We start from the raw sequence: 26,316 nt of genomic DNA on the forward strand, positions 1-26,316 counted from the left end.
AAGCCGTGGGGGGGGGACGCGTGCTGAGTGGACAGCGTGATCATCAGTCCGTCCGACGCTCTGTGCCGCAGGTGAGTTTAAACTCTCATTCTTAAGTCGTAGACTTTAGTGGATTGGACTGACTGATGTGAATTATTCTATTCTAGTCCGGATGATTAAATATTTGTAGATCTCAGTATATGGAATATTCCTCTTTAATTTGTTTTTGATGCCCAACTACTCAGAAAATGTACTAAATTGCACATGATAATGTTTCTATTCTTCAGTTTAATGTACAATCCCATCAGTTTTACTTTATTTAAGTATTTAAAACAATATTCCTAATAATGCTGGCTATCCAATCATTAGGATTTATAATTATTTATTTCATTCTATCAGGATTTCTACTTTTTCCCAACTTGTGATCAGTTAATGTCTATAAAATGCATATTATTATTATTCCATCAGTCCATCAGTGGAAAAAAAAAAAAAATCGAATTATAAAAACATGCAAGATCAAATGTTAGAATGTTATAAAGCACTGAATGACTTTGTGTTTGGTATGTTCTGTGTGTGTGTAATCATGTTTCTGTTCACGAGGATGGTGCAAGACGAGTCATCACATTAAAGCTCGTAGCGGAACCTTCATGATGCCTTCAGTGTCCTCGGTTGAAATGACTGTTTTCTCCCTCCTTTTGCTCTGGAGGGCGACCTCATGTGAGATCATTGTTCCGACTTGTCATCGTGGTTTGTCGTTTATGTTTAGAAGAACAGTTGTGTTGTCCGCAGCCATGTTTTTATTTATTACATCTTTGTGTTCCTCCTCAGCTCTTAGTGTGGAGGCCCCGTGTTCCGTGGCCGGTCCGGTGGGGTCGCTGCACCCTGTTCAGGGTCTACTGGAGAGGTGTGAGGCTGGTCCGGGCTGCGCTTCTAGAGAACGTGGGAACAAGGAAACTCACGTCATCGCTGTGGGAACTGCAACTAACATCCCAGAAAACAAGGTAAAGAGCTCTCAGCTTCCGAAGATCTTTGAAGGAATCAGAGATGGTTCTGGTGTCTATATCTGAGATCTCTAGGACCCAGAATAGATGTTAGAGGTTAGACGCCCTTCTTCATTCACCCCTCTCCTCCTCTGTCTGCAGGTGACGGTCCTGCTGAAGCCGTTGTCTCCGTCCTCGCCTCCCAGACCTGTCCACTTGCTGCTCAGCTCCAAGCTCCCAGTCAGCTGGTGGGTGGAGGCTGAGCGACTGCCCTCCGACCTCCCAGTGCTGGTGCAGGTCAGGGTGTTCCCGTCTCGCCATCTTCATTGTGACGCCGCGTTCGCCGTGTGTTTTTAATGTTCCGTCCCTTTCTTTCCTTGTCTGCCAGTTATCCTCGGACTCCAGCGTGCGATCCGGCAGCCTGCATTTGCGCGTCCAGAAGGTGCACTGGCTGCCCTTCCATCCACACGCGCTGCACCGCTGGGCTCTTAAGCAGCATGGCAACCTGTCCTCCCTGACGCACGCAGCGCACGGCAGCAGAGTGTACATCTCACAGGGAGAGGGTGAGCCCCCCCCCCCCCCTATAAACAAATAAAATAGAAATCATATCCACTCGTTAAGTTATCTTGGTTGTGACATTCTTTATTTTATTTTATGCTTTAACACTTCAGTAAAAATTGGACACTTGGTGACGTACGTTGCTTTTGTGTTTGTTGAGATGGTGAACGTCTGTCGAGCCTCGTAGCGTAGCTGACGACAGCTATTTGAAAAAAAAGTTTGTTTCCGTGGCGACGGTGAAACGGCAGTCATCATACTTCCGCTGTCACTTAATTCGAGAACGATGAAAGGGAATCGGAAAATGACCGAAGACCAAGCAGCGAATGAGAGTTCTCGTGACTTCTGTCTTCCAGATCCAACGCTGCCTGACGGCTGCCATCTGCAGTCCCCGTTTCTTTCTCACAACTACATGACCTCTGACCTGCAGCAGCAGGAAGTACTAGGCTGTGCCAGAACACCGGTAGGTGGCGTCGGCCCTGAAGTCCATGTGATCCAGCTCCATTCGGCCGGATCCGGCCTCTGTAGGTGAGAACATGCCGCGACTGAAAGATTTAGTAGCTGCTGTCCTGCCGTGCAAAGTTCAGTTTCCTCTCTCGGTCCTCTTCAGCTCGCTACAGGTGGAGGTGATTGTCTCTCTTGTGCCCCCGGTGAACAACTCAAAGAGCCAGAAGATTGTTCTGATTCTCAGCAGCCCGGTGCCGGTCATCTGGGCCATTACAGCTCACGGTGTCTCGGGTCATATCTCTATCCATGTAAGAGCAGGACACGGCGTTCTGTTTCTATTCATTGGGAGTAGGTCTTTATTTGGGATTACAGTCGCTCAGACCGCCACGTTTTCACTCCTCCTCCGCTTCTCCGTGTTTAAATGATTGATTGAAAGTGAATCTGGCAAATGATTAAGAAATTATTTCCAAAATCTTTGCTTATCTGACATGTTTGGCCTTGTGTGCCTCCTCGGCTGACGGTATTGTCCTCCCTCCTCCCAGTCCTCCAACAGCCTGTCCCTCCCCTACCCGCCTGAGCCCGGCGTCAGCCTGTCCAGCTCACTGAACTCTGACCTGTCCACCTTCTCTGACATCCTTGTCTGGGCCAGAGAGAATGGCTACGCCAAGGTGACCTCATACACTGAGGCGTTTCTGGCCAATCGCTTTGTGATCCAGCTGGCTGGGGGCGGGGCCGGTCGGGATCTAGATGGCGCTGCAGTGATGAGTCCTCCCTGGGTGGAGGAGGACCGGCTGAGGCAGTGGCGACACAGTGAAGGAGGAACGGGAGGAGGCTGGGACAGTTTCTCTGTGAAGTGTGATGACGGCCTCTTCAGTGTGGCTGTGGACCGACACATCCTGCAGGTCTTTAATGACCCACAATGCCTTGCAGCTGCTTGGCCTGCTGATGTGTTGTCATTCTGGTTGGTATTGCAGGGAACCTTTGTACTGAATTCTGTTTTGATTTTGCATGCACATAAACGATCTCCTGCAGAGCCCGTCCGTCCCGATGGCTGCTGTGACTCTGCGGGACTCGAGGTGCCAGGCTAAGTCCAACGGGAGCCATTTCCTGTTGGTGTTCCCACTCATTTCCTGTGGGACTGAAGTTATGTTCCTGGGACACTCCAGAGGGATGCAGTACAAAAACAAGGTAAGAGTAATCATGTGGAAAATAATCACTCATTTCATAATATGGCGTTGTGAATCTGTTGCTTTTCTTTTTTTAACAAAGTGTTATTGTTCATGTTGTTCACATCATGAGGAGGCAGAGAAAATGTTGTTAGGGCTGCTGAAACAGGTCAAACAGGACAAAACCCAATGAGGGAAGCTTTTATAACATCGAAATTAAGTGGTTAAAAACAAAAAAACAAGCCACCTGACGCACATTCTCAAATTGTGCTAAGTGGAAGTTGCCCCTGGTGAGGTGCGCCGTCCAGGTCGCCATGACCAGAACGGCACTGAAAAGTGGATGCTGCATGGAGTCAAATTAAATGAGAGACAATCTGGGTTCAGAGGGAGGAAATTAAATGTGATGAGGACACGGATGCAATCAGACCGCTGGAGGGTGTGTGGGTGTCCTTTTGTAACACTGCAGTTTCTCTCTTCACCGCCTCTCTGTCCAGGTGTTGCTTTGGAGAGACGACCCTCCGACCATTCTGGCCCTCAATGACACAGAAAAGAAGTCCAAAAGTCTCCTTGGCATAAATGTACGAAATGAGAGCTCTGCGTGCTCGCTCCAGCTACTTAGACGATATCTCAACCTCTCATCTCCTGCGTTTCCTCTCAGTTCAGCTGTTTGTCTGCGGCCCCTGCCCTTCCTGGCCCTGCTAACGGTGCTAGCGCCCCACAGACTGGACCCCAGGGCCCCCCCAGGGCCCCCGAGGATCCTGCGCTTGAACCAGAGCTGAGCGTCCTCCCGACACCCAGACATAGATCTGGGCCTCTCCTTATTTTAAAGCTTTTCATCACTGAGAGCTACGAGCAGGGTCGGGTCGGCCCCTGCGTCATCAGTGCAGACCAGCGTGTCTACGTTGAGGTGCGTATAAAATAATTATTTACTAAACCTCATTTTTCAGGCTCCTGTTAATTTCATGGGTCTGATCCAAACGTTAAACCGCCTTTCGTCTCCTTCGTGTGGTTCTGTCTGGTCGCAGATCTCGGCCAGAGGACCGTTCATAGATGTGGTGGAGCTGAACTCTTGCGTGGTCTCTCCCGTGTCGGACCCCAGAAGGTCTCGATTTTGGACCGTCATCAGTGATGGCTGCTCCTCCGACCCTTCGCTGACCCTGATGGAGACGGATGGCGAGGCCAAAGAGGCTGAAGGCGAGCTGCACGAGGAGAAGGAAGAAATGGAGGGATTCGAAAGGGATGTTGGAAGAAGCAACGGAGAAGCGGGAATAAGTACGAGAAGAAGCGCCACAGGTCTGGGAGCAGAGGAAAACATTCAGCCCTTGAGATTTAGTTTCATCTTGCGGCCGGTTTTTAATAATTCCGTGCAGTTCCTGCACTGCAGCCTTCGCCTGTGTGCCTCTGAGCCGACGAAAGGGGAGTCTGTGAGGAAGACTGTGCTGAACGACTGTCGGGGTCAGACACCCATCCCTCCTCTTGTATCCAGAGCACCCAAACATCAGGTACGGAAACAACCAGCGCACATGTCTGCCTCTCTGGAGTGAGATTAGAGATTAGAGGATTACCACCACTCTCATAGAGTGACAGATTAGCCCGATTAGTTTACCATAGCCCATTATTTCTCTGTGACTTCTTTGACCCGTAGCTGCTAGCCTAGTTTCGTATGTGTATCTTGTCATCTTTAGGCAGAATCAGGCCGATTATTGATTCTATTTCTGATAAATGACACACAGATACTGGTTCTGACCTCATCGTTGGCGTCCGCACAGGAGGGTTCAGTCTTAAAGCAATCAAACTTTATTGAAGCAGCTTTTCAATCAAGTTGCGTAACATCCAAAGTGCTTTTATGTGACACATGAAATAAAAGAATTTAAAATTAAATTAAAGACGAATGCATCCGATTCAGAAATTAACAGGAACAGTCCGAATGAAATGATGAGATACTAAATGTATTTTTAATCCTAAAATAATAAAAACATCCAACAAAATAATTTAAATAGTCTTTATATTAAAAAATATTACATCTTTTTTGTAATATGACTCATTTTCATGGGTAACAAATGTGGGAAATCTGTACTACTGTGGATAATTATAATCTCCTCACCTGCTAACTTTGCTTCAGTGTGAGATCAGAAACCTCTCCAGGCCCATGGTGGTCACCGAGCCGCTGCCGGCCAGACTGCTGAGGCCCACAGCCGGCCAGAGACCCAGGAGGCTGAGCGTCACCCCGGTGATCAGCCCGGACACGGAGCACAGCAGTGAGCATCCTTGATCTGGTCCCGTCTCTCTTACGGTGGGACGACCTCGTCCCGTCTCTGATCAAACACTGTGTCTCCAGGCTCTCTGGTGCAGACGGGTCCGGTGATGGGAATCGTCTTCACTGCCTTTGTGCTCGGTGTGGTTCTGATGGGAGGACTCTGGTGCATCTGTTATAACACAGGTAGCGGGACAAAACCAGATCAGAAGACACACACAACTAGTAGAACACACAACTATATCATATTTAAACAGGATTCTTTGAATGTACTTTCAGCACATCAAGCATTGCTGAGAGACGCTCGCTTCTCCGACCGGATGCATGGAGTCAGCAACGTCTGCAGCCTGCCCTCGCTGTCCGATCAGTCCACCAGCGGTGTGTAGAGGTGAGTTCTGCTTCCTGTTGCACCGCTGCCTGTGTAGAGTGTCGTCTAAAGCCCGGCTCCTCGGCTCCAGAGACCTGTATGAATCTGAGTTCTTTGATTTCCACCAGCCGTTCATCATGTCGCTGCACACACTTCATTTTTTTGTTACCTATGTATTTATTCATTGAAAGTATTTGGGCTAATCCTACTCATTCATGAAGTCACATATCTTCCTCAAATCCCACTTTAACCTCTGACTACGCATATATTTTTTAGTATATTTCAGTTCATGATCTTAAACCAACACGTGCTTGTTAATCTGCCGTGAGTGCGTCTGAAACTCTGTCCCCATTGTTCAAATTTAAAAAGGTTTGTAAAGGTTTGTAAAGGTTTACACGGTAAAGAAAAGGTGCAAAGAATTCCAGCTGAGTTGCGCAGAGTGAACCCAAACGTCAAAGCAGTTATTTAAAACGCGCTGCAGTGGTTAGAACCTTCCACCTGCAGATCCGCCAGATGTCACGGCTTCATTCTTCTGTCTCTTTCTCAGGATTTCCTCCCTGCAAATCAGAGACGGAGACGAGCATCAGACATGCTAAATGTCTGAAGCCGTGTGAATACAGCGAGTAGCCTGCGATCCATTCTACATGAAGACGATCTCCTACCCAAGCTTCAGCTTGGTCCAGTGACGTCGTCGTGTGCTTCTGTTTGAGGAGTCCCTGCGTCGCAGTATTAATCTTGTGTCTGTGAACCTTTTGGATGTCAAACCTGCATTTAACTGTGTGTGTTATTTTGTGTTTGTGCAGCAAATAAGATGTAAGATCCTTGACCTGCTGAAATGTGACGTGACGTGCAACTCAAATAAAATTGATAGATGCAGCGTGTTGTGAAAGATAATGTGGCACTGCAAAAATAGAGTGAAAATTTAATTTAAAGCTCTAATAAATTTTTGGATCAAAGCATATATTTCATATATATTATATGCACGTATTTTATTAATTATATATACAAAATAATCATTTTAAAAGCTAATTCTTTACTCAGTTAGGAAAACAGACATTTACCTTCATCATCAGACAGTCTATGACTGCATTGATAATATGACGATATTGATTAGTGCAGCTTTAAACTGAAGGATCTACCATCCATCCATCAATCCGTCGCCTCGTCTACAGCCGCTTTATCTGCCTTGCGGGTCACGGGTTGGAGAAATATCAATGTGACATTCTTTAATAGGAAAAGAAATTGCTCTGATAATTCAAGTGTCTTTGTTGGGAGGTTTTCTTTTTAGAAAGTAATTTCAAAACGGAATTTTGTGCATCGTCATCATTTCTGTTTGGAGCCCAGCTGCAGTGTATTGTGTTTCATTCAGACACGCAAACTACACTCAGCCTCCTACTTTCTGAGAAATGTTCTTACAATTTATGAAGAACCCTTTTACCCGATAGATCCTGGAAAAAACTTATTTCCAAAATAAGCAACCGGATGCTGAACACGAGGCAGACAGGAGAAACAAACTGCTTTAATAAGAAAGCGCTGATGAACTGAAAGCAGGAATACTGATGAGAGTCAGAGACAGAGAGACAATGCATGAAATCATCCTAATATACAAAACAACGCTTTTAAAACTACATCTTAACTTCTTTGGTGCTCAGGAAAACTGAACCTGAGGGGGGTGGTTCGTATTTTCCTTTTTTCTTATTCCTACAAATGACTGAGAGGCATCTTTCTAGAGATTTGTCAGCGGTCCTGTGACGACGTCATTGCTCCGTGGGCTGAGTGTAGATGCGTCTCCTGGTGGCGCCGCAGGTCAGCCGTGCCCTGGAAGCTGATTGGCCGGTAGCTGCTGTGCTTCCGGCTGTGGGTGATGAGGTTGGAGCTTTGGCTGAATCCTTTGCCGCACACCTTGCAAACGTGGGGCTTCTCACCTGGAGGACGAACAGGGAAGAGGTGACGTTTTAGAGACGGGCTTTTAACGGCCGGATGGCTGTGAATGAGATTTTGTGTAGCGGTGGATCTCAGGATGGGAAGAAGCTGCTTGAATATTGAGGTGGATCCGGCTACGGACGTTGATTGGGCATCACTTTTTCGCCTTTAGCATTGTGAGGCAGAAAAAATATAATAATGACGCACTGAGCAGAGTCCAGAGTCCGTGAATCAGATGGTGCTACTTAATCGGCCCGGAGGCAGCTCTGAGTAAAGTGATGTCATCATGCTGACAGAGGCGTTCTTTGGCAGAGCTACGCCCCCTTTGGCTCCTCACCTGTGTGTATGAAGGTGTGTTTTTTCATGTCTGACTTCTGGTGGAACCTCTTGCCACAGTACTGGCACGGGTAGGGCCTCGTGTTGGAGTGGATCAGCAGGTGTGTGCTCAGGGTGGACGAGCGCTTGAAGACCTTTCCACACACCGTGCAGCCAAAGATCCGGTCCTGGATGCACAGTAAAATAAACCGAGGGTTTCTCTCTGGGTTCACACGAGTCCCATCGAGTCCTCCATAAAGAAATAATGCAAACACCTTCTCTCTGGCAAAGCTGCCTATCGCTCTGAGTCCGTAGGGCTCATGTGGGACATCTGTGGCTGTGGGGGGATGCATTGCTGGGACGGAGGCGTTGTTGGAAGCGTGAGCCTGCAGGCCTTCTCCTGGTGTTAGCATGTCTGAAAGAGACTGAGGGAGAGGACGAGATTAATTCCACTCCCAAGACTGTCCTTTAAATATGAGGCTACAGACAATTTAATTCATCTTGGCATAAAGAAAAAAAACAGCTCTGGCTGAGTTCCTGTTTTCACCTGCAGGCGTGCAAAGCGGCTTTTAGATCTGCCCCAACGAGATGAGATCCAGCCACTCTTCTTCGGCTCTCATCGCCGTTTTACCAGCTTCTCTGTCCCGTTAGCTACTTCGATCGTTCCACTCTAACCCCCGGATGAAGACAGGCGGCGAGGACAGATCTACCTTTTCACACAGCGGACACTCGCTCGCCGGGGACGTGAGGTCGGTGTGCAACGTGTGGTTGATCAACACGAAGACCAGTTTCTCCAGTTCTCTCTCTCTCTCGGATGCCTGGCGTCTCCACGGGGAGACCGGCCGAGGCGTCTGCTCCGTGGGGGCTTTTGGCAAAATATGACATGAAAAGTTCAAGATTGAGCTTTAATCACAGAGCTCGGTGTCGATGGCGTTCACACGCCAGCCAAAGAACAAATTCTGTAGGCGTGTAAATCTTAGCTGCTCGAGGAAGCGTTGGGTACCTGAAGGCCAAGGAGCATCTGCAGGGGCGTCGCGAGGCAGGACTGCCTTCCCATCCCGTGGCGAGTGGGCTTCGGTGAGGAGGTTCACCCCTTCAAAAGGCTGCGCAGCACCTTCACGATGCCCCCCCACGTTCCATCCGGTCTCACGCTGGGCAGTCTGGCTGCTGTCTGCTCTCAGCTGGGAGCGCCGTCTGGAAGAGTCCACGGGAAGGCCGAGAAGATGAGTCCTTTTAGTCTTGACGAGGAACGACCGCGGCATTGCTGAATGGCGGGGCGGCTGACGATGGAAGAGGAGGTGAAGTGGTGGTGGTGGGGGGGGGGGGGGGGGGGTTGTAGAAGTCAGATGTTGCACACCTGTTGGTTGACGTTCGGTTACGCTGCCAAAGCCTGAGGTTTTCATAGCGAACGCAGCCTGACAGCTGCACAAAGGCTCCGGGGCTTCCACTGAGGATAACCCACAGCGTGGTTTACTATAAACTACGGAACAGTCAGTTATCTTACACAAACATGTTTCAGATTTTGTTTTAAAAAATAAGAATAAATACAATTTTTTCAGTCCTGCTGTTTGTGTGAAACATTAACCTCCAATAACTGATCAATTTAGATTTACTTGATCATGTTTAGACACATTAGAAAATGTATACAATTTGAATAGTGGCCATGTTTCCAGCTGATCTTACCTCGGTCCCGTGCAGCCGAATGCTGAGAGCGTCACTTTGTCTCCGTTGCAGCAAACGTCCTTCTGTTCTCTTCCTCACGCTCATCGACCGACGACGTGACGCAAAGAGATCTGATTTGATTTTGAAAGGCTGCTGAGTGTTATGGGATCGAAGGCCCTGAAAATCAAATGAAATGATAAAAAGTCTTTATAATCTTCTCAGGACGTCCTTCCTTTTTGGATAGTTTGTTGCCTTCCTTACGTGAAATCATCTGTGTTCTGCAGAGATTGTCTCACGATGAACATCTGGTGAACACCTAAAGTCAAGATGAAACCTTCATTTCTGCGGGGGTGGGGGGGCTGCTATGATTCTGTCTCAGCTGGATTCACCCTGATATCGACGGCTCATGTGGGCAGACTCTGAAATATACTGAACAGCTCAACGTTCTCGTGTTGAGCTGTTTTACCAATCATGATTTGCACAACATTTTTTGAGACCCAAACTAATACTAATACTAATAATAAGTCAAATCTGTCATTTGAACGTAACAAAAATCAAACCCAAACGTGGCTGTGTGTGGCTGTATTCTGGGTGGGAGCAGCTAAAATGAAGCCGACTTCACCTTCAGGCAGGAGCGTGCAGGAGCACTGTGGTTGATGTGGTGGGGGGCTCGCACCCCTCTCCCGGGGGCTGTTCGAGAGAACAGACGAGTGGAGCTCAGGGAGCCGAGACGCGCTGGTGGGTTCGTGGGTTTCTGCCTCATTTGTTTAGAGTTGTTCAGGGGCTTCTTGTCCCCCCCCCCCCCCCCTGCCTTTCTAAGAACCTGAAACTCTGAGAGGAGGAGGAGGAGGAGGGGAAGAAGCTTGTGTTGCTTCTGATCTTACTTATGTGATGATTCTGTGTGAGGCATGTGTGAGGTGAGTTAACTGATTTGTAGGATACAATAATCGGCACATTTCACATTGGTTAAAGAAATTCTCATGAAATGTTGCTGAAGAAAGCCAAAGTCCCTAAAACATCAAACACAAGACTCTTTTTATTAAATCTGAAAAAGCTTCAATCAGAAACAGCATTCAGAGAGATCAGCCATGATGTCATCGCCCCTGAAAGGAACACTTATGACCACTTGCAATCATGATTTGGTTTTTCTTCATAGATCAAGTCGCGTAACGTTGGAGGATTACACAAATTATATACCAAACTGTATCTTCGGCTACAATCTGATCTGAGTTTGGCTGGACCATTCTTTTTTTTTTTTGTTATCTAACAATGGTGAAATATTCTGGATCCCCAGATCTGGAATATTCATATCTTGTGATGAGTGGTAAATCGGTGTGTGGAATGTTCAGACATTATTCATGAAGTTAAAAGCTGAAATATTTTAATTGTAAAATATCCCAAGCAGAGCTAAAAGTCCACCGAGGCTCAGTAGCCTGATTGAATCCCGTGGAAAAACCTAAGGTGAGATTTATATTCCAGAACTGGAGGACTTAATCCATGAGGAATAGGGCTTTCTCAGGAACACTGCTCGACGCAGGTCAGAGCAGCAGCGGGTCACAGAAGATCTGTTATTACGGGATGAATGATGTGCCTTCTCTCCGTGCCGCTTGTGACATCATTGTGGATTTTTTCATATGGTTATTGATCGCAGACGGCTGCACTGAGAGGTCAGTTCTCTGCTGATTACTGTGGTTCAGGCCAAAGGAGCTGACAAATAACAACCTGTGCCACTTTCTCACGGCAATCATCTCTATTTCTTTGTCACCCGCCCACCTAAAGGTTTTTTTTGTTTTTACTTTCGTTCACTGTGGCTGGCAAGCATGCAAAGGTCATAGACAGTACAAGGCAATTTGTTTCCCCATCGGAGAAGGAATAGAAGTAAAAAAAATAAAATAAAAGAAACTTGTGGTGCAGATTTTTATTTACTCCAACCATGGAAACTGTGGACTGCACCGACTCTAAATATCACAGCCTCATAGAGGCGTGAAGCTGCGACAGTGTCAGCGCTGAACAGGAAGCAAGCTGAGGTGTATTTCTCCCTACGGTGCATCTCAGCATCCGTCTAATGCTGCCAGACTGAAAACGCCAAAGATTCAGATTCATTGTTGAGACTGTGAAAAATATCTGCATGAACGTCTTTCATTCTCCCCAAACAGCCGAGGCAGAGCTTGCTGGAGGAATGAACAGGGCTGATTCACTCTGATGATGAAGGGGTCACACAGAGGTCAAGGCTGCGTGAACGTTAGAATGGCGTGAGACCCAAGGCAGCCTCTGCCCACATCTGATATAAAATAACATGCTTCCTATGTTATTCATTGTCAGCATGCTTTGGCTAATTAGCATTTTACTGGAAGCAGCATCGAGGCTGATGAGAATCTCATCGGTTGTGCAGACATTTGAACATCGACAGTGAATTCCATGGTAATAGACCCGGCGAGAGTCTGGATCCAAATGCATTGGCAGAAGCCAGCCCTGCAGCCATGGCGCCAGCTTGGCTAAAAATGCAAACATCAAGACAAAAGAAAAACCTAAACGAGAAGCAAGATCAGCTTTATCAGCCAAGTGTGGACCCGTGCAAGTCATGCGACTCCAGTTTTAATGTGTTTGAAAGCACAGCAAGTATTTTTAATGAGAGTAACAAACCGGAGAAATTCGTGTTCGACGTAGGCGTATGTGAATCCTGTTACATAACGCGACCCCACCCTGAACATCCCGGTACCACCGGGCACGGTGGGTGTGAGAGTTGTCAGTGAAGTGTGCGTTTGTATTGCAGAAGAAGAAGAGGTGTGAAGGCGAAGGCCAGTTCTCAGCGCGACACCGGGTGTGGAGGGTAGCGAGTGGCGCTGGGCTCGCCACACCACAACCCTGCCGTCTGAGCAATCCTTTTCCTCTTCAGCGAGGCGAGCTTTCTTTTTCAGAGATTAAAACAACAAGCCTCATTGATTGAACCTGTAACATCCGTATGGTCGACGTGTCAGGAGGACCCCCCCCGCCCCCCTTCAGATCAACCCATTAAAATCGCATGTGTCCTGAACGAGTGGCAGTCATCTCCTTTCTGTTTAGTTTTTACCCCGCTCTCCTCTGTCTCTGATTGGTCTGGAATGACAGTGATGTGTCTCATATTGATGAAGCTCTTTCGCTGAGGGCGGGGGGGGGGGGGTCACATGGCAAATGTCACAGCCATATGACCCTAACCCAAACCACCCGGGAGCAGAATGAGGCAGGTCCTGAGAAGCTACACCTTCACAATTCGCACTACTTTACAGATTTCTGTCTGTGACTGACGTTGACTCTAATCTCACTCCACTCTTCTTCCTTCGCTCTCATACATTTCACCCCAAACACTGACAGAAAACACGCACAGCTGTGTGGATTAGATCGCATTGCGGTTCACTGCCAGTTTGAGTCTTTGCTCCAGATTCCTCATGGCCCAAATACAAAAGTAATGAACAAACACACACACACACATTAATATTTAAACCTAATACTTGTGAAACTCTGCGTGAAAACACTCGATAGTCTTTTCACTGGGTAGTTTTTGAGTAATCTGACTTTGAAGTACCTCCTACTCAACAACATAATTAACATAAAAATGTTTTCTTAAATTTGTTGTGAGATTAAAAGCTGTTCTTCAATAAACAGTTCCTGAAACGAATTTTTTGGGGTTAATCTTACATTCACAAATACTATGAAGTGCAGTATGTGTGTTGTGTAGTTTTGTTAAAATACCTTATAAATGAATGAATAAGCATGATTAATATTTACAAAATATAACTCTGATAGATCGATGGATATTTCCTCTGAATATCTCACAGTATGTATAGTGTAGTATTGTATTAATACATTTTTGTTTTGCACATGTATTCGCTAAGGTGCGGAGGACTGCGGCATACTTTGTGTCCAATCACAGGCTGTTTGTTCCGGCGATCGTCCAAATCAACCAATCAAAGCATCGTATTTCGGCGCAGGCGGAACTTCCGCTTTCGCCTCTCAACGAATTGAGGCCTTTTCCATGCGGTTGGAATCTGTTTCTGGACGTGCAGTTCATATCGAAAAGGTAGAAATTGCATTCATTATTATGATGCAACCCGATTTCTTTTTACATGGCCTGATATTGCTCGTGGAATGTCGTTTTTTACGTCACAAACTAACTTAGTTTCTCTGGACTGAAATAGCTGGAGTCATTGTTTGCGTTTTAGCAGTAGCTTAGCATTAACCAAGTAGCTTAGCAAGCCCACCAGGCGTTTTCATATTTCTAAAAGAAAGTGAGTGGTCGGAGTGATTCTATTTTCTTGTAATATAAATACAATAATTTACAACGACTTGGATGTTGTCTAGTAGAGCTATTTGCGTCGTTGAAACGATAGGCTAGCATAGTCTTAGCAGGCTATCGTGCCGCGCTAGCTAGTAGTTATGAAACACAATGGATTTCCAGCATTTTAACCGGCTAACAAGCTAAATGTTTATCAATTTGACAAAGTAGTCGCGGCTCAAATAATAATTACATTTTCCACTTGATCAGGCTGGTATGTGATATTTAATGCGTATATTAGCACTGCAATGTGAAAATAAAATAAATAACTAGTTTAATATGCGTACTCTGGGTTCGTGATGAATTAGCCATGTTAGCATTTCTGCACTCCTCATAGCTTCACGTCCCTAAGGCACTGCTAATGTTCTGTATGGAGTTTCGTATTGTGTAATGAAAACATATGCCTAATTCATGTGGCAACAGGTGGGTTTAGTTCTCTTGACACCCCCCCCCCCCTCCCCCAATAAACCCACCAAGAGTCGAGGGCAGCCACGATATAAAAGGATCAGACAGAAATGGGATTGGAGATAAAAGGTCTCACTGTATTATTATACACAGACACAATGGCGGAGAACGATGTCGATAACGAACTCCTCGATTATGAAGAAGATGAAGAGCCTCAAGGAGTCCCTGAAAGTGTGACCCCTGCGAGCAAGAAGGAGGTGAAGGGCTCCTACGTTTCCATCCACAGCTCTGGCTTCAGAGACTTCCTGCTCAAACCAGAACTCCTCCGCGCCATCATCGACTGTGGATTTGAGCATCCATCCGAAGGTGAGGTGAACTTTGTTGTATGCGCTGCTTAAGTTAAGTTAAGACATTTCTTTGTCTTATTGGGCTGTTTTTAAAACGACGCTCGTAGATGGTCTAAAGATCGTGGTGCTTTCTCTGTCCCCACTGAAGGAGCTGCTTTATATAAACGTTGACATGGATTGTAAACTAGCTTTTACCAGGATGCAGATTTTCTTTTATTTATCTCGAAGCACGAGCCTGCGATAACGTGAACGGCCACCCGTAACTCTTTTCCCGTGTTTTCATGCAGTCCAACACGAATGCATCCCTCAAGCTATCCTGGCCATGGATATCCTGTGCCAAGCCAAATCTGGTATGGGCAAGACGGCCGTGTTTGTGCTGGCCACGCTGCAGCAGATTGAGCCCGTTGATGGCCAGGTTAGACGGTCCTGACCAGAGCCTTTTGATTTAGACCTCTGTTTATTTCTATATTTATATGAAGACTAGTCTGAGACTTGTCTCGTGTTTCTCCTCCACAGGTTTCTGTGTTAGTCATGTGCCACACGCGAGAGCTGGCCTTCCAGATTAGTAAAGAGTATGAGCGGTTCTCCAAGTACATGCCCAATGTTAAGGCAGCGGTGTTCTTTGGAGGCTTGGCCATCAAGAAAGACGAGGAGGTCTTGAGGAAGAACTGCCCTCACATTGTCGTGGGGACACCGGGACGCATTCTGGCTCTCACCTCCAACAAGACCCTCAGTCTGAAGAACGTCAAACATTTTGTCCTGGATGAGTGTGACAAAATGTTGGTGGCGCTAGGTAAGTTGTTTTATTTTATTTTTTTCAGATCATATTTGCAGCCACCCACTCTGAGGACAACGCTCAAACGGTAACTGTTCGTTTGTTTCGCAGACATGCGGCGTGACGTTCAGCGCATCTTCAGCATCACGCCCCACGAGAAACAAGTCATGATGTTCAGCGCGACACTGAGTAAGGAAGTGCGGCCAGTCTGCCGCAAATTCATGCAAGACGTAAGTGTTTGGTGAAACCGCTGGCGCGTCGCGTCTGCTGCCCGAGTCGCTGCGACGCGGCTCTGACTGCTGGTGCAGCTCCGAGCCTGAATTGACCTTGATTGATCGTCTCCCACGCAGCCGATGGAGGTATTTGTTGACGACGAGACCAAACTTACGCTCCATGGCCTGCAGCAGTACTACTGCAAGCTGAAAGACTGTGAGAAGAACCGCAAGCTCTTTGAGCTGCTCGACTTGTTGGAGTTCAATCAGGTACAGCGAACGAGCTAATGGACGATTGGCGAGTCGCCAAGTAGCATGTAACTGTTATTCAAAACCTTATGTTCGTTGTTTTTCACATCCTGGTCTAATCAGAAGTTAAGAACATGAGTTTTTAAGCTGTTGTATTTCAATTCTTCGCCTCTAGGTGGTGATCTTCGTCAGGACGATTCAGCGCTGCGTGGCTCTGTCTCTGCTCCTGGTGGAGCAAAATTTCCCTGCCATTTCTATCCACAAGGGAATGTCTCAGGAGGAGAGGTGAGTCGCATGCCCGTCTTCCTGTCCTGGACCCGCTCTCATAAGCATGAGCTACGCAGCCCGCGTATGCCTGCAGCGGCTGTTTTGATAATTCTGTGGGTGGGCTCTGTCCTCTTCCCCCCCCCTCCCCCCACAGGCTGTCTCGTTATCAGCAGTTCAAGGATTTCGAAAGGCGGATTTTGGTGGCCACTAATCTCTTCGGCAGAGGGATGGACATCGAGCGAGTCAATATCGTCTTCAACTACGACATGCCAGAGGATTCTGATACCTATCTACATAGGGTGAGACCTGGAGGAGCCTTGTTCCGTCGCCGGCGGTGCATTGTTGTGTTCTTGTAATGCTCTTAGCTGCCCGTTGTGGTAATTGTTACACACTTGATACGCGTGTTTAGGGTGTAGCTCACCCGTGTTTCCTCCGCACCTGTCAGGTTGCCCGTGCTGGTAGGTTTGGGACCAAAGGCCTGGCTATAACCTTCGTGTCCGACGAGACAGACGCCAAGACTCTGAACGATGTGCAGGACCGCTTTGAGGTCAACGTGGCTGAGCTGCCAGAGGAGATCGACATCTCCTCTTACAGTAAGCATTTCCATTTCTGCATGCCTTCTCAATGCAGCGATGCTGGATGCGAGATTAGAACAACATGCCATCCCTGCTTATTGTTGACGCCTTTAATCCAGCGAGATGCCCCACAGATGAGCGGCCATTTTAACTTTGGGGTTCTGGTCGCCATGTTTAACCTGTCGATGAAATGTCGGTATGCTCAGCTGTTGCTCATTGTGCAGATCTTTCACATGCCCATGTAATGTCTGTCCTCCCCCCCAGTCGAGCAGTCCAGATGAGTCGCCAGGCCGAGCAGACGTCCACTCTGTGGCTCTCGGTCTTGTAACTGGAGGAAGACGTGCTTCACCGTTGATTTGGATTCTCCGTTCTGCTCCCCGTGTTCGTCACATTTATTTTTATTGTCCGTTTCTGAAGATGGGGGGGGGGTGTGCTCAATTTGAAATTTTTACTGTTCTGTTGTGATTTTTTTGCTCTTTTTCTTTCTTACTGAAATTAAAGTTTTTATAAAATGCCATTTTTACTATCGTGATCTCTTCTGGGGCTATTCTTATCTCGATCGCCTTGTTTCATTCATTTTCGTCTCAAGCAGAACTTCAGGGAAGCGTTTAGGAATGTGGTACCAGTAATGTAAAAGTGCGTTTTCAGCTCCTTTTTAAATGTTCATATAAGTTTGTATAGAAACTTTTTTTTTTTTGTTCCTAACGAGAAGGTTTCAGAGACAGCAAGTAGTCAAGCAGTGACCATTAAGTAGAACAGTTTTGGCTTATATGGCACCACTTTATTTCTAATTGCATTTTGAATACCTCCATCAAATAAAAGTCACCAGATGTTCTCATGGTGAATTTGGCACATTTTGATTGATTGTCATTATTATTAATTGTAAGAAATAATTTGTGCTTTGTGTGTGTAACTTGTTTTCATCATTCAAAAAACTATTTCAAGTCGGTTGGTTCGAATTTATGTAGGGCCAAATCCCATAAATAAACCCTGCACAAAATTACAATCGGGTTGTTCGTATGACAGTAAAACAAGCAGCTGAATAATTACATCAATGACTTGACGTGAATTCTTCTACAGACCAACATGAGATCTCCTTGTCCGGTGCCGTTCGTATCCTTGCATGCGACTAATTGTTGGTCAGAACTGGTGCCGTCATACGACAATTGTCATTTGGATTTTTCAAATCATGCTAACGGCACAGTAAAGATCTAAAATACAAAATGTGTGACGCTGCAAAGTTTGCAAGAAATGTCAGGAACATATTTTAATGTTTTGTTTTTTTTAAAGCATGACTTCATTACAGATTGTAATCATGCACACAATTATCCCTTCAAAATGCCAGATCATGCTCTTTATCTGAACACTGCCTTGTTCAGTGCTAAAATATACACGAACTACTTCAGTTTAACAGAAAAGAATGGGCCCTGATACGGCAGAGAGAACTAGAGATCTGTACATAGCTGCTCTACAGTGTCCTGAAACAAAACTACTTGCAGTACCAAAACCACAGCATCTACATAAACAAGTACCATAGTGATGGCAACATGGTCAACAATTAGGTCCTGAAATCAACAGTTAAATCCTCGCAGGCAGCGGTTTCAACTACAGGAAAGCTAAGAAACGGTAAAAAAAAAAAAAGAAACATTTTCCAGTTGTCTATAGTTTTATGGCTCACAAGAAAACATCTTAAATGATAAAACAGCACTTCTAATGATTCAGTTGAGATAAAGCAAGTTTGGAATAACCTCTTGAACCCTTTTTATTGTCCTTGCATGGGTTAACCGTCGTAAATCAAGGCTTGTCATAAGGTGCGTGTTCTCCAACCCATGTTAGTCGAAGCAAGATTCTTGGGTTCTTCGGTCATTAGACTAGATTTTTAGTGAAAAAAAATAGAACGATGCAGAATACATTTCCTTCAAAGTGTCCTTTGAGGTTCTTATTGGCCTCCGACAGAGCGTCCTCTGCCCCTGGAGGTGAAACTGGCATCAAAAGCATTTAAAAGATACAGACAACACTCAAAACATTTAGAAGCACAAGTTAAAGTTCCGTTACGGGCCAGATTGGGCGCCAGAGCGGTTCCGCCAATCCGTCGCAAATTACATGTTTACCTCGGTATCCGCAGTTCTCAAATCGTATTTTTATAGCAAACGAGAGACGGTTTTCTCTCACCGCCCCTCAGACTCAGGATTGTAATTTGCTCAGAATTCGGCGGTCGACTTCTTGGCGCCGGAATCCCAGGCTTGTTCTTCTCGTGTTTGCTAAATGTCTCAGTTTCTCGTGGAGGCAAACTAGGGGATGACTCCAGCTGTGCAAACGGCCTTTGACATATTCCCCACCAATGCGTACAAAGCTTCAACGCTGCCTCTTTCTAGTACGCGACTCCTCTTGTCCTTCGGTCTTCATCGTTAGACACGGCTCCCTGACCTCTGTGACCCCCGGGTCTGCCCCCGGATCTGAATGAGTCCACCCTCGCCTACGGGTGACGGCTTTCGGCCGTTCAGATCCTCGTTCAGCCACGCCGGTGGTGGCATGTCTGTCTCAGCAATAAATACCAGTGAATAAATACCACAAAAAGACACAAGAAACGTTACCGTGAGAACATCTGAAATATTCCCCCGTCTTCTCCCGACACTAGTCTTCATTTGCTTTATCAGTACTGACTTGTGACAGACAGTACAGACACAGTGTCGTTCCGTCTCGTTTGACATTTGGCTCCATAGCAACGCCGGAGCGTCTCTCTATGGATGAGTCGGGCCTCTTTTCTCGGGATGTGAATCATCGCCGTCGATAAAAGAAACACCACGAGGTCAGCGTTTCACCTCCTGCTCCAGCATCCCCTTGATTCTCCGAGTTCGGGGGGGGAGGGTATTTGGTGCATGACAGCGACATGGCAGCTGAATCCATGAAGATTCTTGTCACGGTCTCAGAATCAGAATCCATGTTGAATCTAAACTAAAGCAGGGGCTGGTCCTCAAGCTGGAGATGCTCCCGTCCGATTCATTCTCCTCCCTGTTCCTCCCCAGAAGAGATGCCTCACGTTGTCTCCACTCATACACTAAGGGCAGCTATTCTATGTGGGGATCGCTATGGGGGCAGTTTTTTTTAGCAAAGGAATGTAGGTTGGGGGGGGGGGGGGGCGATGACGACGACACCACTAGTCAATGAACTTGTGCGTGTCTCCGTAGAGCCATCGCTGCGGAGGCATGGCGGCCTCGTTCAGGTGGTCGCACTCGTTGCTGCACTTGCAAGACTGGATGAACATCACGGACCTGTTGAAGCGTTCGCCATCGGGGCAGGAAAAGGTCACGCTGGCGGTGCGGGTGCGGCGCGGCGAGCAGCAGCGGCCGTCCCTGCACACGCCGCAGTAGTTGGGCCGGTACAAGCGAGTGGTCCTGCAGCCGGCGTAGGACAGGCGGTGCGGCTCGGGGGCCTTGTGGGTACGGGAGCACTTCCTCCCTTTCTGTGGAGGCCAGAAGAGGACAAGAGTCTATGAGGCTACAGGTCACAAATTCAACTTTGACCTGACGATGGCACTGAATTATTCAGGAGACACAGTCGGCTTTAAGTTAATAACCCATCCGGTAGTTGTTGAATAATTTCACTCAAAACCTTCAAGTGACCCTTGAAGGATTTATCCTCTGGGGAACATGAACATATGAGATGGTGACCCCGTTTAGTAGAGATAATTCAGGCAGACTGATTGACGAGTGGACTTTAATCGACTGTACAGAGGCGTTCAGCAGGCTGAAGACTACTTTAGACACTGATCAACTCCCACAGCAGCTCTTCAAACAGTGGGAGAGCAGCCAATCGAGCTCGCTGCGGGAGGCGTACGATACGTGAGCGAGCAGCAGAGTGGGAGAAAAGAGCGCTCTCCAAATCCACGGTGTCACAGGTCGTGTGTGGGAGAGCTGCAAACCCACCAATGGGAGCGTTTCTCCTTCATCCCTGCAAAGTTTGATGGGAACTAGTTTTTTGCAAGATGAGCCGCAGTGATTGTCTGCAATTCAAAACGAGAGCGAGGTGACACGAAAATGATGCGCAATATCTTTTGTTTCTTTAACTTATCGCATTTCAAAGCTAAACCTGATTGGAGCAGAAGTGCGTCCATCGTTCTCCCCTTGTGGATTCCCATGAATCTCATTTTAACGCTTCAAACGGGATGAAGTAAGTTGATGAAGGAGCTTGAAAAGGTCAAATGGAGGTGGCTCTAAGTCCCGCCAGCTGTTTTGTTCCACCTGCTTCTCAAAGAATGGCTTAAACTCATTTTCATTTGAGAGCCACGACCTGAAGCTGAAGCTGCACGAGGGGATCTCAGTCTACAACTCTGTTTCCCACACAGCAACAGAACCACGAATAGACGGAATGGACCAAAGGGGAACCGGCAACAGAGGGATTCAAGGGTGGGGGCTTTATGAATGCCGTGATATTAATACCGATCTGAGCCGCTGAAAGCAATCCTTTCCTGAATCTATTTCGCAATGGAGGTCCGACAGCCACGTTAGATGAAGACCTTAAAAAGCACCAAACCCATTCCTCACCTTGAGAGGCATTGACATGGAGCTGCACGGTCGGATATTGCACAGGCGCGTCTCCTTGATCAGCTTGCATCGGGCGTTGTCGTTGGTAACCCGAGAGGAGACTCCGATCCCACAGCTCCGAGAACACTGGGACCAGGAAGTAGTCTGAACCACGCACTGATCGCCCACCTGTCTCCAGGCTTGGAAAGATGCCAGAAAGAAAGGCGTGAGCGAGGCCAACAATGGATGTTGGGGAAGGGGGGGTCAAAGAAAGAGAGGCAAGATCAGCCAGTGTGAAGCTAAGGGGGGGGGAGGAAAGGCCCAGAGATGCAACGCACACTAGCCTCATTCACTGAATAGGCAACACTGACGCATAGAGAGGGCGATTACAGCGAGGGGAAAGCTGTGCTGTGTGAGAGCACTGTGTTAGGGAGAGAGAGAGGGCGAGCGAGCGCCTCTGGTGTGCAAGGAGCCAGTGGAAAACAAGCCTCACATAAATGCTGACACACACGCAGAGGGAACGGCGCTCCGAGGCGCCGCCGCGCTGCCCTCGCTTACCCGCCAGGTGCTTGTCTCCACGAGGCTTGTTCCACGTGCGCCCCGCCTCCACCAGCTCGTTCCCCAGAGCGTTCGTCTCCTTCTTGGGTTTGTAGGGGTACAGCTTCCGGTAAGGTTTGGGATAAGGCTTTGGGTAGGGGTAGGCGGGGTAGGGAATGAAGGGGTAAGGTGGGTACGCTGGAGGTCGGGGTCGGCGGTGCACCGGGGGCACCACGGCGGTCCCCTTGTGGCAGTCGATGCTGAGGCAGCACTGTCCGGGCACCTTGATCAGCTGTGGCGACGGACAGGAAGGGGACGCCAGGGGCACATGGCTGGGGCAAAGGGGCACGCACCCCACCGCGCCGTCGATGCAGGTGCACTGGTGCTTGCAACCGGCACGGAAGTTCTCCCCGTTCTGGTAGATCTGCCCGCTGTATTCGCAGGAGCGGCCTTCTGCCTTCGCTGTGGGGACAGGAAGGGGCTTGTTACTGGGTGCATCGAGTACGGATGAAAGGTGACCGAGAAGGAGAAGACAGAAGAAGACTAGAAGACAAGCTCTTCCAGTCTGTCTGGCTTGTGTCCAGTACCCTCCCTCACAGGGAGTCCCCACATAACACCCCGGAAAGCCCTCTTTATATAGACGCACCCCAAATAAACACCCGCATAAAAATACCACTGTGTGCGTGTGTGTGCTTCGTGGAGCTGTTTGTGTACACACTGGACTTGGCCAGCTTTCAGTCGCAGCTCATGAAGGTTCTCTGTTTTTCAAACGTGGCGTGGCCTCCAAACCCGAAGTCGCTATCAAAGAGAAATTCCAGCCTCTCGGCCCGGAAGGCCGATTCCCCACCCTGAAGTTACACATTCCCTCGCTCAACCCCGAGCGACGTCCAAAAACTCCCCTTGCATCTGGGCCCCCACCTGCCCCTCCTCCCCGCCGCCTCCGTACGTACCCCTGCAGATGCCGTGGGTTTGCCCCACGTCGTTGCCATAGTTGCACTGCAGGCCTTTGTGGTGGTCGCAGGGCCGCCCTTCGTGGCAATCCTGGTTGAGCTGGGCGGCGCACACCTTGCAGCAGCCGCAGGCGTCTGGGACTGAGCTCACCCCCGGGGGGCAAGAAGGCGGGCCTGCGGGACACTCGCACGCCACCGGACAGCCAGCAGTCGCCTGCAGGATGAAACAGCTGCACATCAGTTTCATGGAGGACATGCTCTACGCATCTCGTCCGAGTCGCACACATCACAGAAATCACAGAAAGTGTGTGAGGCTTCGGCATTTACTGAATACTCCGGTCTGTCCCAAGTCCCACAGGGGTATCTGTGACAGTCTGTCGCCTTCCGCTTGGCATTCGCCATCCAAGCAGGGATGAAAGGTACGTTCTCTGACCCCAAATCCACCCACCCACCCCCCCCGCCTTCCTGTTCAGACATCTTTTGTCTCTCACTTCACAAACCAGATCCGCTCCGACAACTCCCAGCAGGCTCGGAGATCACAGAGAGTTGCATCCCTTCCGTCCCCTGGCGCTGTCTGAACCCCCCGACCGGGGACATGATGCGTCACTGGTTCAGCGCTCGGGTCTCTTTTGGGGGGGGGCATGAAGCTTGGATGTGACATTACGCAATGACAATGGCGTTCCAATTTTAACATCATTGGGTGGGTGCAGCGTGGTATGTGAAATATCCGCCGGGCAAAACTGCCTTAATATTCCCGTATATATTTATAGCATGCAGGGAGTTCATATTGACCATTTTAGCTGTTGGATAATATTACTGTGGGATTATTTTGGACCTACACAGAGATCAACATTATGAAACGTTAAGTATCTTCAGGCTACCAACCCGTAAAAAGCCCCGGCTGAACACGCACCTTCAAGTTGCATTCGTTTATTCAGATTCAGGACGCTCGATGCTGTTGATGGGTGGGGAATAACAGCAGTTCTCTAGTTCGGTGACATTTCAGAGGAAAATACTATTCTTTCACTCAATGTATTTATTTATTTATTTATTTAAGATCTTTAGTTAGTGTTTACTTACAGACCATGATTTTTCTACAAAATACTAAAAACACATTAATATAACTGTAATGCAATAATGTAATTATCAATCTCACACATTGGACTCAGTGAATGTGAAAGCCCCCCCCCCCCCCCCCACCATGTCCTGTTATTGATTTTACTTCGGACCCTCTGAGGGATCCATGAAGGACATCTTGGGGGCCCCCGAACCCCAGCTTGTAAACCAGTAATATTACCAGTTTCCATAGCAATAAAACAAAAGTCCTCAAAGTTTTTTTAGTCAGTTGTGTAATTCATGCACATTAAGTCCTGCAGGAAAATGGATGGAGGATTATAGCGGTACTAAATCTGCAATATAGTACAAACACATGAGTATTTACTGGAGAAAAACGGAAAAAAAACAATCCGTACCACTCATTAACAACAATGTCACTTACCAAACTGACTGTCACCACCTGTAAGACTGCAAATAACAGCAGTAACGTTATCCCCATGCTGTCAGCTGATTCACATCTAAGAAGAGAAAAGGTAAAAAAAAAAAAAAAAGGCCAGTAAACAGCAAAAAGAGGATAAAATCCTTCACCGGGCTGAGAAGGAAGATCTGTCGTCCGCAGAGTTTAAATCCGACATGGTCCTCAGGTGTCTCCTGTCACTTGTTCATTTTCATGGAGCACGTTGGAGGCTTATTTTTATATCAGCCCCGTGCTTTTTATGGCAGCCACGCCCACTCAGACAATCTTCAACCAATTGGAAGGCAGGTGTACGGCCAAGGTATCCCAAAAAAGGAGGTTAGGGGTGGGGTTTGGAGCTCCTATAGGGAGCCCTGAAGTTAGGGGGGGGGGCAAGCAATGAATGCAGTCATTCATAAAAAAAAAATCAGAATTACTGCATTCCAAAGAGGACCTGGCTTCTGGGTGTTTATTTATTTATGTTTGAGTGAAACTAATATTTTCGATGCTTTAAAGTTCTTCTCACACGCATGCCTCTGTCTGCCCTCTGCTTTGTGAAAAGCAAAATAAATATACCCAGCTGCTAGTCTCTGCTACATTAATACCGGTTACAGCCATGGAAAACAAGCAGGAATTTCCTCACCCGGCTTTATACAAATAATCCCAGACGGGAACTGGACAGATAAAGTGCACAGAGTGTCCCTTTGGAGCTGCACATGATTGAGCAATAGCGATCTCGAAAGTGATTATGACAATCTCCTGTGCCATTCATCACTCTCTTTTCCGCCCTCCATATCCTGCCTTTAGCCGCCACATCCCTTTTACCTACTCAGAGGTTCCCAGGCCACCTCGCTCTGCACGCACGCAAACGCACGCACACCGCTGCCCGTGCAAACAGACAAGGCCTTAGTGCGTTTGGCTTGAAGGGCGCAGAGCAGAGGTACGGGGGCTGCATGGCACCCCCCCACCATCCAGAAGGCTATCAGTTCCAAACCCAATCCATCAATCCATCCAGAGACGATTGTATCATCGACAAACGCTTTTCCGCTTTGCGGGTCACAGGAGTCGCTGGAGCCTATCCCAGCTTGCTATGGGCTAGAGGCGGGTTACACCTCGGACGCGTCGCCAGACAACCACTCACACACACACACACATACACGCAAACACATACACACTCTTACCTAAGGAGTAAACCACACAAATTGCATGTTTTTGGAGGTGGGAGGAAACCCGGAGAGAACCCACACAGAGACGGGGAGAACATACAAACTCCGCACAAATAGGATTCGAACCCAATACCTTCTTGCTGTAAGGCAACAGCGCTAACCACTACGCCACCATGCCGCCCTCCAAACCAAACCCAGTCCAAATATTTCAAATGTTTGAAGGATCATCAGCACTACTCTTTGCCTTCTAACTGAAATCCCATCCAAGACATTTCAATTTTATTTTAACCAAATATAATTGAAATATAGTATTTTGTCTGAGAGGTTGAACCCTCGTTGGTATACGAGCACTCTAATGAGCTCACAATGCTAACACAGACATCCTGATGTTAAGAAGGTGTAATATTTATAATGCAGGTTGGGATGTTGTGGAAAGATGATTAAACCCTAATGCGTGCATCGTATCCCGGACACTGCAGCGCACACAAAGAGGCCGACACAGAGAGCGCATTATGTATTCCCCAAACCTCCATCCTCTTCCCACTCGACCTGCCTCTCTCTGTCAGCGCTCAGAGGTGATGCAACCGGCCTGTGAAAACAAACCCAGAGAAAATGGAGGAAAACCACTGGATTCTCCGTGTGTTTACACACACACACACACACACACACCCTCACCCGTGCAGCGAGAGAAATATGCTTCTTACTTCTATTCATGTTCCACTGATTCATCAAAGATGTGTCCTTTCCACTCTCGGTCATGGCGACTTCAAAAAACCCAGACATAATAAACAAACATGCAGAATTTCCAACACACCGAGTCCAGGCGTTTATTAGCTCCCG

The 26,316-nt window shown here is 47.6% G+C and overlaps 4 protein-coding genes across 4 annotated transcripts; 2 read left to right on the plus strand and 2 right to left on the minus strand.

Annotated features, from left to right (window-relative positions):
* Nucleotides 1-653: 653 nt before the first annotated feature.
* engl (endoglin, like) lies at nucleotides 654-5,767 on the plus strand. The gene is made up of 14 exons (XM_068749766.1): nucleotides 654-696; nucleotides 808-980; nucleotides 1,122-1,256; nucleotides 1,348-1,522; nucleotides 1,871-2,042; nucleotides 2,125-2,269; nucleotides 2,504-2,863; nucleotides 2,994-3,149; nucleotides 3,622-3,705; nucleotides 3,786-4,034; nucleotides 4,153-4,629; nucleotides 5,250-5,385; nucleotides 5,466-5,567; nucleotides 5,661-5,767. The coding sequence occupies exons 1-14, from the start codon at nucleotides 654-656 to the stop codon at nucleotides 5,765-5,767; spliced, it is 2,514 nt and encodes an 837-aa protein (XP_068605867.1).
* Nucleotides 5,768-7,485: 1,718 nt separating this feature from the next.
* Nucleotides 7,486-9,248, minus strand: LOC137905522 (zinc finger protein Gfi-1b). Its single transcript, XM_068749767.1, has 5 exons — nucleotides 8,990-9,248; nucleotides 8,697-8,851; nucleotides 8,262-8,411; nucleotides 8,009-8,174; nucleotides 7,486-7,673 (listed from the first exon to the last, which is right to left on the minus strand). Exons 1-5 carry the CDS (start codon nucleotides 9,246-9,248, stop codon nucleotides 7,486-7,488), a joined length of 918 nt encoding a protein of 305 aa, XP_068605868.1.
* Nucleotides 9,249-13,657: 4,409 nt separating this feature from the next.
* On the plus strand, nucleotides 13,658-18,435 carry LOC137906163 (ATP-dependent RNA helicase DDX39A-like). The gene is made up of 10 exons (XM_068750469.1): nucleotides 13,658-13,705; nucleotides 14,519-14,731; nucleotides 15,000-15,127; nucleotides 15,229-15,505; nucleotides 15,599-15,717; nucleotides 15,838-15,969; nucleotides 16,124-16,233; nucleotides 16,370-16,514; nucleotides 16,661-16,808; nucleotides 17,055-18,435. Exons 2-10 carry the CDS (start codon nucleotides 14,524-14,526, stop codon nucleotides 17,069-17,071), a joined length of 1,284 nt encoding a protein of 427 aa, XP_068606570.1. The 5' UTR covers nucleotides 13,658-13,705; nucleotides 14,519-14,523; the 3' UTR covers nucleotides 17,072-18,435.
* si:ch211-106h11.3 (CCN family member 1) lies at nucleotides 18,032-24,513 on the minus strand. The gene is made up of 5 exons (XM_068750470.1): nucleotides 24,299-24,513; nucleotides 22,801-23,014; nucleotides 21,872-22,312; nucleotides 21,335-21,513; nucleotides 18,032-20,253 (listed from the first exon to the last, which is right to left on the minus strand). The coding sequence occupies exons 1-5, from the start codon at nucleotides 24,353-24,355 to the stop codon at nucleotides 19,948-19,950; spliced, it is 1,197 nt and encodes a 398-aa protein (XP_068606571.1). The 5' UTR covers nucleotides 24,356-24,513; the 3' UTR covers nucleotides 18,032-19,947.
* Nucleotides 24,514-26,316: the final 1,803 nt, after the last annotated feature.

This window comes from Brachionichthys hirsutus, chromosome 16 (genome assembly GCF_040956055.1).
Source record: "Brachionichthys hirsutus isolate HB-005 chromosome 16, CSIRO-AGI_Bhir_v1, whole genome shotgun sequence".
In the NCBI taxonomy this organism is placed as follows: domain Eukaryota; kingdom Metazoa; phylum Chordata; class Actinopteri; order Lophiiformes; family Brachionichthyidae; genus Brachionichthys; species Brachionichthys hirsutus.